Source organism: Cydia pomonella, chromosome 13 (genome assembly GCF_033807575.1).
Source record: "Cydia pomonella isolate Wapato2018A chromosome 13, ilCydPomo1, whole genome shotgun sequence".
In the NCBI taxonomy this organism is placed as follows: domain Eukaryota; kingdom Metazoa; phylum Arthropoda; class Insecta; order Lepidoptera; family Tortricidae; genus Cydia; species Cydia pomonella.
Genome location: NC_084715.1, coordinates 13,836,561 through 13,855,917, shown reverse-complemented (window position 1 = coordinate 13,855,917; position 19,357 = coordinate 13,836,561). Strand labels below are relative to the sequence as shown.

At 36.0% G+C, this 19,357-nt stretch overlaps 1 protein-coding gene across 2 annotated transcripts in view; it reads right to left on the bottom strand.

The window, feature by feature from the left end:
- Positions 1-19,357, bottom strand: part of LOC133524280 (integrin alpha-PS1) — a 119,719-nt gene that overhangs the window by 3,813 nt on the left and 96,549 nt on the right. The window contains exons 2-15 of one of the 2 annotated variants that reach the window (XM_061860188.1): positions 13,699-13,826; positions 12,795-12,818; positions 11,046-11,163; positions 10,503-10,616; positions 9,250-9,461; positions 7,657-7,882; positions 6,700-7,096; positions 6,204-6,581; positions 5,590-5,785; positions 5,025-5,176; positions 4,486-4,736; positions 1,576-1,678; positions 764-899; positions 232-524 (exon numbers count right to left, since the gene is read on the bottom strand). In XM_061860188.1, the coding sequence (XP_061716172.1) occupies positions 232-524; positions 764-899; positions 1,576-1,678; positions 4,486-4,736; positions 5,025-5,176; positions 5,590-5,785; positions 6,204-6,581; positions 6,700-7,096; positions 7,657-7,882; positions 9,250-9,461; positions 10,503-10,616; positions 11,046-11,163; positions 12,795-12,818; positions 13,699-13,826 (2,728 nt within the window). The remainder of the gene's footprint in view (positions 1-231; positions 525-763; positions 900-1,575; positions 1,679-4,485; positions 4,737-5,024; positions 5,177-5,589; positions 5,786-6,203; positions 6,582-6,699; positions 7,097-7,656; positions 7,883-9,249; positions 9,462-10,502; positions 10,617-11,045; positions 11,164-12,794; positions 12,819-13,698; positions 13,827-19,357) is intronic. The other variant, XM_061860190.1, reaches the window with a different exon arrangement.

Sequence of the window (19,357 nt, the reverse complement as noted above, 5' to 3'; positions counted from 1 at the left end):
TTTCATTGAGAGTTAAATTCGTTACAGACAATAGCAAATAAATACTACCTACTAGTTGACCTTCCAAAGTTACTGAAATGGTATACCTGTTTGGGTGTAAAATGTACATATACATTTTATTTATTTTTTAATATTGTATTTAAACATAGATACGAGTATGGGCTACGGAAAAAAAAAACATAAATTAAGTAACAAGTATATTAGTTTTTCAAAAGTCAAAATGTCCCTTACCATGTTCACTACATTTTTCCGATGTCCATCTTTGTCCGTATATGGTTCAGCTTTAATTATATTATCCTCTCGCTTTCTTCTAACTTTGTTCTCTGAAGCGCTCGAGTACTGAATGACGTTCTTGTAACTAGATTCATTGTGCTTCTCACTGGAACTGACGCTCAGTTTTCCGCTTGTTCGAAACGGGTCTTCTTCCAAATTCTCTAAAATTGGTTCTGGAGTTCCAGGTCTCTTACTTAATTTTAGGGGATTAACTTCCGTTTCCGCAATGAAGCATTCTCCGTTACTTTGATCTGTGAAAAGTTTATTAAAATTAAAATGTTTTCTATGTTTCGTGAATCAGTACTGACCGCCCAGCTTAGGGGCTTTATAGGTAATAAATCAGGCACTTGCATGCCAGATAACCCATATCAGATTTAGGTACTAACTATTTAGACAATTAGGTATACAGAAATTTAGGTGCAGCTCCTTTTCACGCAAAAACGATATAAACAATGAATAGATACATAAGTTATTAGGATAGTTTACTCACCGGCTTCTCCGTCGACAGTAGGCACATCTTCCGGGTACAAAAGCCATTTGCCCTGAGTATTCTCAGAAGCCACTTGGTGCGGCCAGGAGATCACGACTTGCAGCGAGGATACGCGCCACGGGCCTTCATTGTAAACCTTTAACACAACATTTATACTTTTTATGAAACTAGCTTTTGCCCGCGACTTCATCTGCGTGGAATTAGTAATTTGGGTACCCTATTTTTTAACAAATCTGCTTTTTATTGATTCCCTAATTTCCCTATGCCAACTTCCTTATTTGAGAAACAACTATAACGCCTAGATAAAGTGTAAAGGCAATAATTCAATTTGAGCTTATGCTACATTACATTATCAGGCGATGCATCAATTATTTTACTTCCGGGGCGGAAGTGAGATCATTTTCACTCATTTATAATATTAGTATAGTATGGATACAAATCTTTGAGTACTTTACCCCACCACACCATTTAAAGTACGAGAGCAGGCACACGAATTCACAAAATCTTAGTTTTCGGATACCTACCTTCAAATATTTCAGAGCGGCTTGTGCCTATAATATTTTAAGAGTTCCCTCAATATCTCATGGATCCTATCTCCAAAACTCCAAAAAATTATGAAAATCCAAATAAGTTGCAATGGAAAATGAAACCGAACATTTTTTTATTTGTTTGGAAAGCAGTACAACAACAATAACAGAACAGCACAACAGCAGAACAGCAGTATAACAATAATGTAAAATAAAAATATTCTGACATCAGAATTCGGCAAAGATGAATCCTGCAAGTTCAGTCGACTTTTGAAGTAAATTTACCTGATACGTGTGGACCACTCGTGTGCCAATGTCATCGAAGTGCTTCATAGCGGATTCACCTTTAACTTCTCCTCCGTAGAAAACTTGTTCGGGTCTTGCAGCACTACCAAAAACGAAATTATTATTATTCTTTAATACTTGTTAACGTATTCCTTATGATCTTGTGTCAGTAAACAATCTAAAAACATCTTTGATTCAAGTTTAGAATGTTGGCTGTTATTTTATGACAATGATGACTCGGTAGGCAATTATTGTATTAACTTGAATTGCATTTTTGGATCCAAGGTTCAAAAGTTAGAGGGTGGGGGGCGCCTTTCTTTTCTTTGGAAGGGATTATTTCCGAAGATATTAACTTTATGAAAAAATGGTTACTGAATACCCCTATTAATTTTGAAAGACCTATATCCAACGATATCTCACACGATAGGATTGAAGCCAAAAATAAAATTTAGGGTAACGGCGGCTATTAACGCGGGTATCAAAATCGACGTCTAACACCGCGGTGTTTACAAATACGCATTTTGCAAGCAAACAGATCTATCCCCTAAGAAATAAAGCATACACAAAACAAGCTCATTCATTGGTCTATCGTGCCCATTAGTGTGCATTTGTGTGAGTGTAACAAAAAACTCACGATTCGTCAGTTTGTGCGACGGCGGCGCAAGAACCGGTTGTTCCATACAGACGCGTGACACCACAGGTAAGTGCACTCCAATCTTACTTAGTGTTTTACGTAATAGTTATGGCAAATAAACTAGTGCAATGCCTTTTAAGAGGTTGTGTATTGTTTTCTACACGATTTTGAATTACTTTTAACTTAGTTTTTGACCCGGAAATACGTTTAAAATTGAAAATAAAATACAGCGGTGACAGGCGCCAATTACTTCTGTGGTAAGTAATTCCGTGGTATGCCACGGTAATAGAAAAAGTGGTACTTTTGTTATTTACTCTTTAGTTTTGGTACAAATTATCAAGTTTATAATTTCTTTTATTTATTCCAATCTTGATCTATTCACGCTATTAAAGAGCTATTTCCGTGGTATGGAAAGTATTTAACTAACCCTTAATTTTTAACAATAACTTCAGCAACGATTTCCTTGTTTCTATGGGAACCCTTAATCTGTCAACTTTTTTTTATTTTGAGTTAAAACCTAAAATTTACTTGCCAGTTATGTGATTTTGTCTTTACAAGAAGCTTGTAATATACGTGTTTGATTTGATTTGAAAAACCATCTGTGTTTTATTATTTTTATGGGTCGGAATTAGGTTTAATTAAACTCCAAATTAAGCCTATTACCGATCGTATGATCAGATTACCCTCGGTAATAGAATGTATAGAAATCTATTACCGACCCAGAGAAATATCGAATGGGTCGGTAATAGGCTCTTAAAGAGTTATCTATTACCGAGTGACTATTTGGTATTGTATTGAAATATCGCATTTAGGGTACCGCAAGTACAGATTTCGTTGATAAAATTTAGACTTCAGTTATCATTATCAGATTTAAATTCTTCTGTTTTCTGATTCAGTTATTACTCTGACAAGGAAGGGTACCCAACTGCCGGACAATTCCGATTAGATTTTTTTTATATAATTTTATTTATACAGTAGTCCAAAATCTCAGACATGATTTTTTTAGCTATAAGAATCAGCAATAAGAAAAATACTGTGATTTGTTAATTATAAACGGGTAAATTATAACACATAATATGTGAGAGACTTTATTTAACTTAATTACCTTATCAAAAATATTAGAATTAAAAATTTTCATGTTTTTATATATATAGTCGAAATTTTATAAGGTGGACGTTTACCATTTCACTGTCGTAAACTTTCACTCAGGTGGTAAACGTCCAGCTTATAAAATTTCGACTATAATTTACGCTGTGCCTTATGAGTAAATGTTACTTACTTGTTTTTTTTGTGCAGCCAATTATGTCAGTAAGACAAATTCTTATCAATCTTTATAGCATTTAAAAATTACTTTATTTAATAACAGGCAGGCCTATTTGTCATATACGTCCTTAGTAAAACTTTACTAATAGTAATTTTTGTTGTTTTACATGTAAAACATTCAACTTATAACTTGTTATACAGGTACTGGTGGGTACTTGGTAAGTTAACTATTTAATAGTATTTGATTGTGCCAAAGTGTAATTATAATCTCTTCGAATATATCTCTTATTTTTAAACATACTCCTATAGTTTTATTTTTTATTTTTGTGTCATTATTAAACTTAATGACACAAAAATAATATACAGAACCCACGTCGTTATTATTGTTTTAACCCTCGGTATTAGGTTTCGAATTTTGAGTTTGATTTCTATTAACGAGTGCAGAAAAATCATGCCAATTGTACCCTCGGTAATGAAAACTCAATTCGCGATAATAGAATCACAGCCTGTCCCTTGCCACGGTAATAGAAGATTTGGTCATTTTGGCTTCAAAAAATATTTTAATACATATAATAACCCAAAATGAATCCAAAAACGTGTGAAACGGAAAGTTCATTAAATGCTCTGATGAAAAAAAAAATATTCCTGGCTGTTAGACAGCATTGATACCCTTAATTTTTGGATCTCTTTTGAAAAGTTCCTTAACTACCACGGTAATAGGTGCCTTTACCCTATATTCTACGATTTTGTCGGCGTGATTGATTTGTATATCCATGCCAAATTGCAGCTTTCTAGCTCTAACGACCACCGAGCAAAGTTGCGGACGAACAGATGGATAGACAGACAAACAGAGAGACGTACATGGCGAAACTATAAGGGCTCCTAGTTGACTACGGAACCCTAAAAACGTCAGCAGATCAAAGCCTAAAAACTATGTTATCGGGTTACAACGATAGAGAGCAGTTTTTACCATAAGTATAACCGTTTTAAGTGTTATAACCGATCTTACTTACCCTTTTATTAACAATTCAGCATTCTTCACAACCAACGCCTCGACCACTGCCGGTTTCTTATTAGGATACAGTTCCTTTGATGTAGAGTTCGTCCACACAGCGAACACCACCGACGGTTCGTTGTCCTCCAGGGCCCTAGCATCGAATCGCATGGTTATGGGAGTGGCGGCATTGCCCTGGTTCTTGAAAGGGTTCTCCAGCATGCAGGATACCACTGTCTTGTTAACGCTGGTGCAGATAATGTGTTTATCCTGGAATTTTAATACATACACCTAGTATATATTTATACCGTTAATAACATGTAAAATTTTCTAACTAACACTGCAGACGAAATGACAAGGAGCTGAGGCTGCAACTACTTTTATTATTGTTACTTATTTCCTTAATTGATGAACTAATGACATAGGTACATTAAGGTTGGTAGGGAGAAGTACTCCTTTCGGATAAGTCCGCACGATTCTTGACGTTTTATAAATGAACTTACCTTAACTGGCCATACTTCTTAACTTACTTTTAAAATATGAAATGACAGGACTTACGCTAATATTGGCAGCGATATAATGTAGACTTGAGTGATGCTGCACAAACAAGTGACTTTCGTAAGCAGACTCTCCGTAGTTATCGACAGTAATAGACAGTTTAATTTCATCTTCCTGACCCAATGTTAATGTGTATGATTTTCCATCATCAGCTGCAAACAATAAAATGATTACTCATCATTCTCAATATCTCTTTTATGGTACGATCAAGCTGAGGATTTGTTGTAATCGAAAATGGCTTTTGCTAACACGCAAGACACTCAAGACTTTACATAGGTACTCGTACATTTTTAACTATACTAACAATTATTTCCAAAAACTATTGATAGTTATTAGGTAATCAGCTATTTCGAATTCCGAGAAAGTTACTGGTGTAAGGGATTTTAAAATTAGTTATTTAATGGCTATAGATTTATGTTAAAAATACCATTTAAATAACGTTCTAATTACTTATTCAGAATATTTGTTGGGAACCAGATTTTTCGTCTATAGTCAAAGAATTTTGTATAGGGAACTTGATAACCAAATCTCCATAGAATTAGGGGATGTTTATCATCGCTCTTACCCTTCGGGAGTTGCAACACTGGGTCCACAACAAGGTCGCTGATGCACACTCCATCCGATCCACAGTCGTTCAAGAAGTTTGCGGTGAATGTAGATGTGGCTGTCGCATTCAGCACTGGATAGTCGTCGATGTTGGGCAACACACGTGTCGTCGAGTATTTTGGGACTTCGTGAACTATTTTGTACGTGACTTGAAACTGAAATTAAGTAATGCATTTTTTATTTTATTTTCAAGAAAAGAAAGTTCTCTTAACTCAACATCGATACGAGTTAATACGAGTCCATAAAGATGGATTGTTTTATTCAACATTCATCTTCATCGCCTCATCGGAAGATCAGCCCTGCTGTAAGTCGCCAGCAACATGCTGAGATGAGGCCTTTTTGTGGCACTTTATTCTTTCTATGTTTTTATTATACGAGCTTAAAAGTATTTATGCTTCAATATTCTATTCTATCATTAATATAATGAGGTTTAACTTAAAATAATAATTATTAAAAAACTATGTTATTTGGTAAGTGAAATACTACGTTTAGTAAAAAAAAACATTTTCTTATGCTATCCAGTTTTTAATGTCTGAATCGGGCTACGATTTGGAAAGGTAAGTAAGTACTTACTTTGATAGGTGTTTGAATGTCCCTTGTATTATTTTTCAGATACACCCAATGTTCTCTGCAAACCTCAGTATCCTTCTCCAATTGTATTGTCTTATCGATAACATTACTTTTATCTGAATCGAAGAACACCCTAGAGAATTTCTTTCCACCAGGAAAAGTTTCAGCCTCTATGACATAATTAACATTATGCAGTAAATTTTGAAGTGTGTTGACTAGAGACTTAATAATGCAGCACGCTTGGAATTTAAAACAGGTATAGTTTACTCCATTCATTTCACAAGCTTGTATTGTTGGATCGATGTTGATGATAGTTTTCGATGGTTTTATGGAGGTTTTAATGTCGATGATTGGCCTTGTTCGGAGAAGGGCTACTCCACTCTGTAATATTAAATAAATGCAATTGAAAACCTTATATAATAAAGCCACCAATCTTTGTGTAGTTCTAAAGCAAAATATCCATCATATTGTTAAAATAAAGTTTTTCAAAACGACTTACTTCTTCATAAGCTCCAACAAGTAAGTCTGGATACCCATTCGCATCTAAATCCACACCACCAGACAGCGAGTAACCAAATGTCTTCATTACACTAGGCAACGACTCTGCAGTAATCTTTTGATCTGGCTTAGTATGCAATCCTTTCTTTCTGTCACCAAGGTGAATGTATACCACTCCGTTGCCTTCGTATGGACTTCCAATGGCCACGTCTTCGCAACCATCCTTATTCAAATCTCCAGCATTTGCTATCGCTATGCCAAATTGAGATTCTTGTTTACCCGTAAGTCTTAGGTTATATTTTTGGGAAAAATGATATTTATCGTTGATGTATAAATAAACAGCACCACCGGTACCTTTTGAGAAGTAGAATGGAGCGCCAATAAGGAGATCAGGTAATCTAAAATCATAACAACAATTATTGTATTCCGAATCTATGTGCTATGTAGCGTACAAATAAATAAGGTATTCTGATCGGTTTTTTATGTTGTTTATCTGTATGTTTTGCACACCTTAGCAATAAATATTATATTGCTCTACGATAAATTTGGATTTTCATACATTTACTTACATAATTCAATACATGATTCCACTCGTTCTAAAGTGCCAATATAAGTAAATAAACTATCTCTCCGATATAAATAAAATAGGTAGTCATTTGTTATGTTTTGGGTTCATAAAATGTATCCTTATTCTGCTTTGTTGGATTTTTTGTAACTGTTCTGTATATATATAATTTTTCTTTTTATTTGGGATAAAAAACAGTAACACACAGGTTTAGACACAAAAATAAAATACAAAGAATAATAAAATGTGAGACCAACAACATCGTCCACAGATTACTAAATTACCTACTGATAAATCTACAATTAATTGGGTACAAGAGCAAGCTTCAACACATATGCATGCTGAAAATCAATTCACAATGATAACATTTATAAAGAAGGGATATTTATTTACCCATCTCCGTTAACATCGGCCGACGACACCTCATATCCGAAGTTGGACCCGAACTGTTCTCCATCAAGTATGAGGTTTCTTTCTAGGATGTCTATGTCCGACGACCCCCAATCCTGGATAATACGCTTGCTAAAGATGACCACCTGGCCGGTGCCGCGGGATCGGGGCGCGCCTGCCGCATACGACGAGGTGTTGCCGAAGAAACTTGCCCCCGCTACTGACATGCCTGGAATGTACATAAACCATGGTCAAGGCTTGTTGAAGTTTCCTGATGTTCTGATGTCGATCGTGCGTTATATAATAAGTTTTGTGTAAGTCTGCCGTGAGATAATGTCGCAATAGTAGATCCCTTGGTTAGGGTGGAAAGGCACCCATTTCTGTCGAGGTCGCCAATAGTATAATAAGTAAATAGTAAGTAATTTTACCCGAGTTAAACACTCTACTTTTCATTTCAAAGACGAGGAAAGTAAAATACATGTTCATTAAATGTAATACTTCAGCAGTTTTTCTTGAGGGTACTTTCAATCAACGATTTAGGTTAAAATATCGTTATTTATTTATGGAATGGGGAGTTGATTATCAGAATGGAACATGTACAACAAATCTATTTAAAATCAAAATTATATTGGTTATCATAAAAAAGCGGCCAAGTGCGAGTCGGACTCGCCCATTAAGGGTTCCATACCATTTATGCCGTATTAAAAAAAACTACTTACTAGATCTCGTTCAAACCAATTTTCGGTGGAAGTTTGCATGGTAATGTATGTCATATATTTTTTTTAGTTTTATCATTATGTTATTTTAGAAGTTACAGGGGGGACACACATTTTACCACTTTGTAAGTGTCTCGCGCGCAAACTGTTCAGTTCAGAAAGAAATGATATTAGAAACCTCAATATCATTTTTGAAGACCTATCCATAGATACCCCACACGTATGGGTTTGATGACAAAAGATTTTTCGAGTTTCAGTTCTAAGTATGGGGAACCCCCAAAATTTATTGTTTTTTTTTTCTATTTTTGTACGAAAATCTTAATGCGGTTCATAGAATACATCTACTTACCAAGTTTGAACAGTATAGCTCTTATAGTTTTGGAAAAAGTAGCTGTGACATAAACGGACAGACAGACGGACATGACGAATCTATAAGGGTTCCGTTTTTTGCCATTTGGCTACGAAACCCTAAAAAGAAGAAAAACATGTACTTAGAAAGTACAGTGCAGTAGAGCAGAAACGTATCATTTTCTGCACACGTTTTAGAACAACAACGACCCACTTTTAGAGCATGAGAAATGAAAAATAATATAATCGTCAAATGTCGTATACAGATATGACGTTTATGGCAGTTTTGAGACATTGTGTTGCTTTTGCTTTAAACTTTGGATGAAATTAGCATTATTAGTTTATTCTATTCCATTAGGTCCTTAACTCAGGGTTAATATTTGTATACTACTTTATTTTATTATTCTCCCACGCCAACTGTCGTTTTGATATTTGTTTTAAAAATTGTCATTGAAGTTATCAATTCCGTTTTAATAAACTGCAAATCGATTCAAATCATTTATACAAAACTGATTTTTAAACAATTCCCTACCTAGATAACTGTATTTCTCAACCGGACTCTTCCCGTCAACAACCGGTGCCATATACGAGAAGCTGTCGCGTTTGAACAGATCATCGTTCACATCCAGAGTGAAAATGGTTCCTCGCCACGCGTAGGGCCCGGGGCTGCCCAGTAGCAGCGTGTCGTCCTTCAGGAGGGAGCTGCTCACTCCCACTTGGCAGAGACCGTATTCTTCGTGTTCCCTGGAAACACATTGATGAACAAGTTAAACGTGGTAACCAAAAAAAGATTTCGTCAGACAAATGAAGATCATATTTTAGACAATATGGTGCATATCTGATAAATGGTGGCCCGAGTTTGATAGCCAAACTAAATGGCGCTACAAAGCCTACTAGTAACTGAATATCAAACGTTAACAATTGACAATTCAAATCAAATCTTCTCAAATTCAGTTCCAAACCTTGAAACTTGGAACGTAGCCAAAGCACGGTACTTTTTGTTAATATAAGTTTTTGACCAGACTCGTGTCTGGTCAAAAACTTGTCCTGCATTATGTTTACTAGTAACTTTTTTTGGTAACCCTAAATTGGTGCTAACCAATAGGTAATGCATAAAAAAACTTACTAGTAAAACTGGACATATTAAATTAACTTCTCAACTAGGATACAAAAAAACCGGCCAAGTGCGAGTCGGACTCGCACAGGAAGGGTTCCGTACCATTATCTATAAAACACCGGACAAGTGCGAGTCAGACTCGCCCACCGAGGGTTCCGTCCTTTTAGTATTTGTTGTTATACCGGCAACAGAAATACATCATCTGTGAAAATTTCAACTGTCTAGCTATCACGGTTCATGTGATACAGCCTGGTGACAGACGGACGGACGGACAGCGGAGTCTTAGTAATAGGGCCCCGTTTTACCCTTTGGGTACGGAACCCTAAAAAACCTTTTATGTGTGAAAGTAACTGATATGTTTGAAGTCGGTGCCGGTTAATTTAGTGTATTGAAGTTTAGTTGATTATGATATCATAAAACTAAAACTCAGGATACATTTTAATTTACGTTTTTTTAATATACTTGCTTTATTTTCTACCACCTAAGCGACTCATAGGTATTATTTGTACATACGCCTAAAAAGAAGGGCCCTTTGACATTTTATTCAATATTTTGAATACGTCTATAAGTTTCGGTTTCGGCCGAAACTAGAGCCAAAACCGAACCTTCGGTTTCGGTTTCCGCAAAAAAAAAATATGTTCCGGTCGGTCACTAAATATAAATTATACCTGGCGGTTGGCTTCCCTAAGCACGGCTCCCACATATCAGCAACCTCGAGATTGTTAGTCAGCGTGTAGCACAGCCCCTGTCCGAACTGCGACTCGCCGGACTTTCGAATATACCTGTAATAGTAATTAGTACATGTCAGTACTTTACATATACACAGGATTAAAATGTCTGATTTGCGGCATATCTTGGATATGACTGTGAAATATAGATATTTGTTTTATTCCTAGACATCAATCTGCTAGCCATTGTTACTAAGCGTTTGTAGCCTAGCAATAAAGCTGGCCATACACACTAGGGTATGCCTGCGCAGTTTTATCAACTGCACATGTAAAACGGAACATGTATGGTATTCAACTGTGCAGATTCCTATACAGCTTTACCTGTGCAGTTGAACTAAGGCGTAAGATTTGCAAAACTGAGGTCGCGCATTCGAACTCCAGATTGTATTGAAGAGTTTTTCGGAAGATATGTACCTACGAAATGTCATTCATGTAATATCCCTTAGCAAGCGATAGTCAAAAATAGAAATAGGTAATATTTACCTATGCGCACAGACGACTGCCTTCATGCCGGGCCCCTGACTCGCTACGGAGACGCCGAGCCACTGCCCGTTCTTGATCTCCTCCGACAGCGGCGGCAACAAGTGTGCTGAGTCCACGTCTAAACATCAACAGATCGCTGTCAGAATAACACAGGGGCATTTACCACTAAAATAGCAGAAGCAACAAGTAGGTATAATGTTGCCACAAAATCGTTATAGCAGCAACTCAAATCAGAATCATTATAACATGTTATTGATTGCGTCACTTTACAAAATTTTGAAAAGCTTTATCGATTAGGACTCATGATGATTATTATTAATGATGATCAAAACTATAAAATCAAGCATGTTATTAAAATTAACCCAAAACTATTATTCACACTGGTAGAAACTGTTTTCATGTACAAGGACAAGCGCAACTGTATTCGCTTTGGTTAATTAATATAACCGAAATAAAATTGATCTTGATCCCAATTGCAAACCGATTTCAAAATATTGGTAAATGCAAAGCATTGCAACCAGGCGTGTATGATGCAGAGACAGTGACAGCAAAGTAATAAGAATCGTTGCAAATGAGCCAGAAAATCAAAATCCATTGTGCTTCGCACAGAGTATAATACAATTTGCATGGAACTGTAAACTAAACATGCATAAACTCAAAAACAGATAGGCCTAAGATACGAGTAAATGGGAAAACGGTGACAGGCGTAGGCTGTACGGCGGTGACGATAATCTCCTGCAAACCTGCAATCAACTCATGTGAAGATACTACTCAACATGTGGTCTCGGGTTAATGGACTTAATCGGAAACTACTATGTTAATTTTGAGCTGGTACTGATATCGTTAATTATGGCGATACGTTAATTTACCAGAAGGACACCAATTAAATTGTAATATTAAATGAGTAACTACCTGTTAATCTAAGATGTTATATAGCCCAGCGTTATAGATACTTTATTTAGTTCTAGCCATCGTGTTAAACGATAGTGTCCATGATACCAGATATATAGTGGTGTTGGTGTTTAATCATTTCATTTATTAATTTCAAAGCGCCGTGGGCTGTTAATTTATGTTTTGTAATATGTTATTTGTATGAGTAGTTGGTTAAATTTTGATACATTTCCGCCAATAACCAGTCACCTTTTTAAAAATGCTTATATTAAATACTTTCCGTAACGTATGATGTTTTTATTGTATTCTATATCATTATAGATAATTTCTCAACTATTAGAAATTACTCGCTACGATCTACAATGTCTAAAGTGCTTAAAAACATTATGTCTAAGTAACAATATAGCTAAATATATTAAGAAACACATTGATGAATTGTATACTCGTACTCGTTTACTTTATTGGCAAACTGAAAATAAATATAAATACATCAGGTGCTTTTGCTTAAGCATGTGGGTGGGTGTTTGCAAGCGGGTCGGTGCATTTTAACGATTAATTACGTTCTGTATTGGAGATTAATTTTGCAAATTGACTTGATATTTAATTAATGTCAGCATACTGAATCCCAAATACAGAGAGGTGTAAATAAATGATTATGTACAAAATATAGTAAATTAATGCAAATAAAGTCCAGACAACCAGTCATTTGGATGCGCATGCGTTGCGAGTTATATGATTAATGGGTTTGTTCTGGAATCGTAGCAGACAATTAGTAGAATCAAAAGTATGGTTAGTCGAGATTAGTTCAAGAGCATAATTAATGATTAATAAAGGAGGTTGAGACCACAGCTCACTTACTCTTGTTTACTTTGGCGTGAGCCGCTGTTTGGGGCGCCACCGACAACAGACAACAATTTTATTAGCAGTTCATAATTAAGTAGGTACGTTTCGAGCCGAATAATACCAGCTTCGTTTATCCCATGTGGACCGCAAGAGGTATCTTTTTCATGAATTTTATTTTATTACTATTGGGGAGATAAGCTAGTGACCTATCACAGGAATGTCATATCAAATCAATTACCTAAATCCTTATTTTTGTGGTAGGCTATATGCATTTACTAATTTCAATATGCCACGTCTGTAACAAACAAGTATATGGTCCGCCGGATGGTAATTTGTTATCGTATCCTATAGACGCCAGCAACTCCAGGGGCGTTACATGCGCGTTGCTGCATATCTTATATCTTGTTTTATCTTGGCTTTAGATGCTTGTGCCAGTTTGCAGTTGAATCTAACACACATTTACGAGTTGGTGTATTGCATTTACTACAACGACGGTGTTCTAAATCTATTTGGTGTTTCAACTATTCTAAGAAACAAACCCTATAATACAACTAACGTGCTTCACTCTACATTTTCACTAATTGTTACAGGACCACATATTATCTTACGTCATTCATTGATCAAACATATTTAGAAATGTGACATAATTATATAAATTGGACGATCATTTAGGATGCTTTTATGGCTTCTCTTTGTGGTTTCTGCATGATGTGCGTGATGATAGTTTGTCGTGGAAAATTAAGTTACTAAAGTACCAAAGAATGTCCGCACGAATAAATTGAGAAGAGTAGAAATGAAAAATTTCGTAATATGGGTGAGATACAGTGACAAGTCCAACGCTTGTAAATGACTTATGGAATCTGTGATCAAATGCATTATACTTATAATTATATATAGGCGTATTATGGTCTGTACTCACTTCGTTTTCCATCTGTAGGGACTTGTTCGCAGTCGCTGGTCCCCGCTGTGAGAGGACATTTCCAGAGGGCTCCGGACCTGCTGGTGTTCGGCTGGAGATTCTGTCCTAATGGAGCGCCAACCAGTAACCTGAAAAGAAGGAAGGTATAATCATATTAAGATAGGTAATGCAGTGTACGCAATTGCAAAATTCAGAGACAAACGATAAAGTTGAATATCTTAAGGTGTAGTAGGTTTAGCCAGGAGAGTTTTTGATAAATTTAGCGTTATAATTACAATACGGTTTTTACAATTAATATTTTAATTAATAAATAAATATTATAGGACATTATTACACAAATTGACTAAGTCCCACAGTAAGCTCAATAAGGCTTGTATTGAGTATATATCAAGACAACGATATATATAATATATAAATATTTATAGTTACTTAAATACATAGAAAACACCCATGACTCAGGAATAAATATCCATGCTCTTCACATGAATACATGCCCTTACCAGGATTTGAACCCGGGACCATCAGCTTCGTAGGCAGGGTCACTAGTCACTACCCACTACGCCAAACCGGTCGTCAAATTAATAAAATAATAATATTAATAAAAATAATACATTTAAATTAATAATAATATTAATAATCTTGAGGCATTTCTCTAGTAACTTTCTAGATTTCTTGAATTTGGAATCCGATACGTCTAAAACGCACCTTAAAAATTTGTAACAATTTTCACGCTGAAGCTAAAAATATGAAAATTGTTTCTAAAAATGCATAGTTTTATTTTTGATGGAACTCATCGATTACTTTTTTGTTAAAACTTGCAAAAAAAAATCAAATTAAATTAACCAAATCGCTCACGCTTACGCTCAGTGAGAGTGAGAGAAGAACCTGAAACCCACGGGGCCTTAAATAACTCTAACCCCAACCCCAATAAACCAACACTTAGAGAAAATACAAATTTTCTTATAACCGCACAAGTATGTGAGTGCACACGTCTGTAGAGTATATACTCTATCTAGGTACACCTAATAAGCTTCCTCGCTCAAAGAATTAGTTTTGCAATACAGCGAGGAAATGCTGCCAGTATCTACGGCACCATGCCGCAGGGTGATATTTTTTAGTATTTTATTTTAAGTTTAGTATTATTTATTTTTAGATTTAGGTTTTAAGTTTTATAGTGTATTCTACAAATTGTATAGTCATGTTACTCGAAATAAATATAAGGGGGTAATATTACATAAAAATATTCCGTAGATAGCCCCTATTAAAAGATACCAAGTAACATTCTGAAGTTAGATGCTTAATTAAGAAGTTAGACCTACATATTACAAAAAAAAGCTGACAGAATTACTAATTCAAAAAGGTTATTACTTATTCAATTATTGATTTCCTGAACGACATGGACTTCTTCAAACTATTTATCACATTTCTACTACGAGTATAAGAGCATTTTTTTAAGTTTTAGATTAATTTTGTGTTCAATCGTTTGATTGCCATATTTTAAGAATATTCTAATATCGATGTATGCATGCAGTATGTTATTTTTAGGCATGAGCTTAAGTTTGGACACCCGCATTTGAGTATAAAACATAGTAATCGAAATCTAAACTGTACCACCTAAAATGTACTTATTTACTTATTATGTCTTATTCTGGGACCAGTTCTAAAAAAGGTAACATGTTTTTACTCTCATATTTCAAACACCATAATATAAATTATTCGTAAACGTTGTCGTAATAAATTATGCAACATAACTCAATGTCCTTATTATAGGATGTACCTAAACCTGAGTATAATAGTATAGGTACCTCTTAAAACTGAAAATGTTAATCATCGCGACCTTCAAAATAAAATACGAATTCTAATTACGAACCTACAAGGGCGTGAGGGCATGTTGGCGAGCCTTATCGGGAAAACAATGGGCAGTCGACTCCCGATGCAAATGCCGACCGGGACTAATTAAGCTATGAGCATGGGGGACAGGACCTATAATCATTTACGCTAAGTCTACTAAACAACCAGGAAATAATAGTTTGATTAAAAAGTTACAGGGGATGAAAGCGTGGCTATTTTGTTAATAGATTACAATCGTCTGTTTTTATGGCACCCATTTGCATAAGAGCACCTATATGTTAGTTAGATCATTACGCATTTGAATGAGTAGATAGATTAATACGTAACCGAAAATATTTTGATTACGCCTTACGCCTGCGTATTCTAATTTTAGTCATAGGATATGAATTCCATCTGGATTAGATGTGGATCAGATCTGTTAGTGTCAAGTGTCGTTGTTGGTTGAAGAAATGCATCCAATTCAAATCTAATCCAGATTAAATTCATATCCTATAATTAAAATAAGTGAACACCGTGAGGCTGCAAAATAATCTTAGAAAAGAAGAGACGCTTTTCATATAGATTATCGAACATTGACCCGCCTGTTGACATATCTATTGCACTCGCATTACGAGTATAATATTGTTGTCAAGTTCGAATGGGGACTTTGACAACCGGCATCATGGGCGAGACCGAGACAGCAATATAATTATGCGAGTGCAATAGAGATGTCTACAAGCGGGTCATAGTACGAAAAACTATATGATAAGCGTCTCTGCTTTAGTAAATTTTATGAAATTTAACGTACAGCTCGCACGATAAAAGGGAATAGGTAAACAAAACATTAATGACTATTTCACACAATAAATACTAATTTTACAGAGACACTTCGCCTTTATCTCTTACAATCAGTAACTAGACCTTTTACATCGTTATCTAAAATCTCTTAAAATAATAGCGTAAACAATGTAACAGTTGGTGTCCAACGCAGCCGGCAGTGCATTACCGTCATAATGATGTAATGACCCGCTGCAATCATGTCCTCCTCGTTAGTTCATATTGTGAATGGAACGTACATCATTACGAGTTCAGCCCCTAACTGATATATCATTCCGGGTAATAAATTTGATTGCCAGTATTATGGTCATTTGACGTCATTATTTCGTAGACGATGAAAATCCTTTGATCTTATCAAAGCGGTTGTCCAGTCCAGGCCGCGTAGCCAACGTGCCAATCGTTAACGCTCAGTAACGTATCGTAGTCATCTCTCTCTATCACTCTTTGATATTAGTGCGACGGTGACAGTTGCGTTTCATTCGCTCCGGAGTGTTGACGACACGAAGGCTACGCGGGCAGGGATGTTTCATAGAAAAGGCAACAGGCGTGGCGGAGGAAAAGGGGTAGTTACACTAGTTACTGATTATCATACACAGTTAAATTATGGCTAGTACGTATAAGTTACAATGCTACGAACCGCTAGCTTATAACGCTATTATTCAGACCCAGCGATGTGTTTTTTATTAATTAGTTAACAGAAAAGACATAAACACATAGTGGTAAAAATAATACTCAGATATACCGAAAAGAAAGTTCAAGAGATACAATGTCGCTTTTAGATGCGGATAAATTCAGTTAGTTAATAACAGACCGTCTGTTTAAATGCACAATAAACGAAGTTATTATTTTAAAATCTAAAACTTGTATAGTTTTATTGACCAAATATATTGTCCCTCGTGCCGCTAAGACATCGTTCATCTCGCAACGAATCGATTATGATACACCTGCTATATTTATTTGATAGAAAATACCAAATACGCCTACGCAGTTTTGTCTGTACAGTTCAACTGCACGGTCGAAGCTGATTAGAAAACTGCACAGTCGAAGGCCACATGCCACATACGCTAAGTTTTGCCCGTGCAGTTTTGGGATGGGAGTAGTGTGCAAAATACTCTACCTAAATAAACAGAGACCAGCAGCATGCTTTGAGATTTGAACGTTAACAGTACTAAACAACTGGAGATAGATTAGGTACTGATATTGTCTCTATACTGTGATACCACCGCATTCGATTAAACATTGGACACGGCGGCCCTACGCCTGCATTACTTACCCTTACGCGATTATATTAACATAAATCATTACATACATAACTGTCGTTCCAGTTCAGCCGTTTAATAGTCTAAAGCAGTCAGATAACAGTTTCATTCGCTATACTAACCAACTAAGATGCTGGTTTTAGAGCGAGTTGCAGCTACAGGTAATCGTCAAACAACATTTTAGTAAACGTAGGTAGGGACGACCTTATTTGCGATCGGTCCTTTGTCTTGTAAATTTAATAAGTCAGCGTACAGATTGGATCTCTAGCCAATCTTTGATTGTATTTAGCGATTATTCTTCTATTGTTTCACAATTTCAGTGAGGCAACGCAGACGAGGTACTACTCTCGTGCAATGCGCTAATAAACACCCACACAGTTCAACCACCTCACTATAACCGTAAAGAAAGTAACAAAATACAATTAAGCCTTCATTGTTTTGCTTGCCGTTGCGACATTTCCTTATCTAAACATTTTGTTACCAGCGGGCCGACCATGAGCCCGAGTCCCGAGAAAGCCATGTGCCCTAAATTTGAGTTAAGCAAACATGCCGACTGACACGCTTGCTTTAAAAGCTTTCAAATAGTTCCCTTTCTTCCGCGTGAGCTGAAAAAGGCGTTTAAATTCCGTAACTGCAATCGTTCAAGCCCTCATAACCAATTTACAGCACAAAAGGTTCATTTATGCGCGGTGTTGCGCCCACACGGACATCGATCGGACCCTCATTGGGGTTACCATGCGCCTACGCTCTCAAGTATTATATCGGTTACAAAAGTCACTAGAAAAATATTACAAACGTTTACACCGCTAACACCACCTATTGTAGACAAAATTCGATCCTTCCATTAACCGGTAAAAAGCAAACATCATCTATCGTCTATAAAAGACCGCTCCTAGTCGCAGTCTCGTATATCGTATCCTTGGGCACACCCAGGAGGTAAATTCAGATTTAATGGATAGGATACCAATATCATGGCAAATTCAATATATCCCTTCCGCTCCCATACATGGGTGTGAGCGGAACACTTTGACATTGACAGTGTATTTTTTTAATCAGAATACACCCACAGGCCCGCAAAGAGCGATAAATTCCCATCAAAACATTATCTATCCTTGACATCGACCGATAGCGGTCCCATATTGCACTACCATTTAGATATCCGTTACAGTAAAAATGCATTTTGTGGGTGGTCATTTGTCTTGCACTAAGCTTCTATGCATCTATTAGTCTGTTTAAGAGCGATATCTAAAGTAAACAAATCATTGTTTGTGGTCCGCCACAGACCATGACTAATTTTTCAAAGTAAGTATTGTAGGTAGGTAGATGCAACCTTCTCATGCTCAAACTTATTTAAATGCGTTATGGAAATAACATTTGTATTTATAGGTATCTAAATGTATGAACGAGTTTAAATACCAATAATGTATTATATTGAGAAGCAAAAACAAAAATATTTTTGAAATAGCAGCTACATGTTCTTTGTTAAACATTCTGGCCAGAAACGCATTTAGGTGCTAACGAGCCGATACACGCGTATACACATAACATGTGATAAAATACATCTTTTTCGTACAGAGTATGATTTTCTTAGTTGCAAATAACTAGCCAAGATGACAAACGTTGATATAAAACCTAATCAAATCACAAATAATGTATGGCAATTGGCACGTGCCTTTTCATAGCATCCGGCATCCAGATACATTTATACATTTAGTTTAGCGTTTTGCGATTGT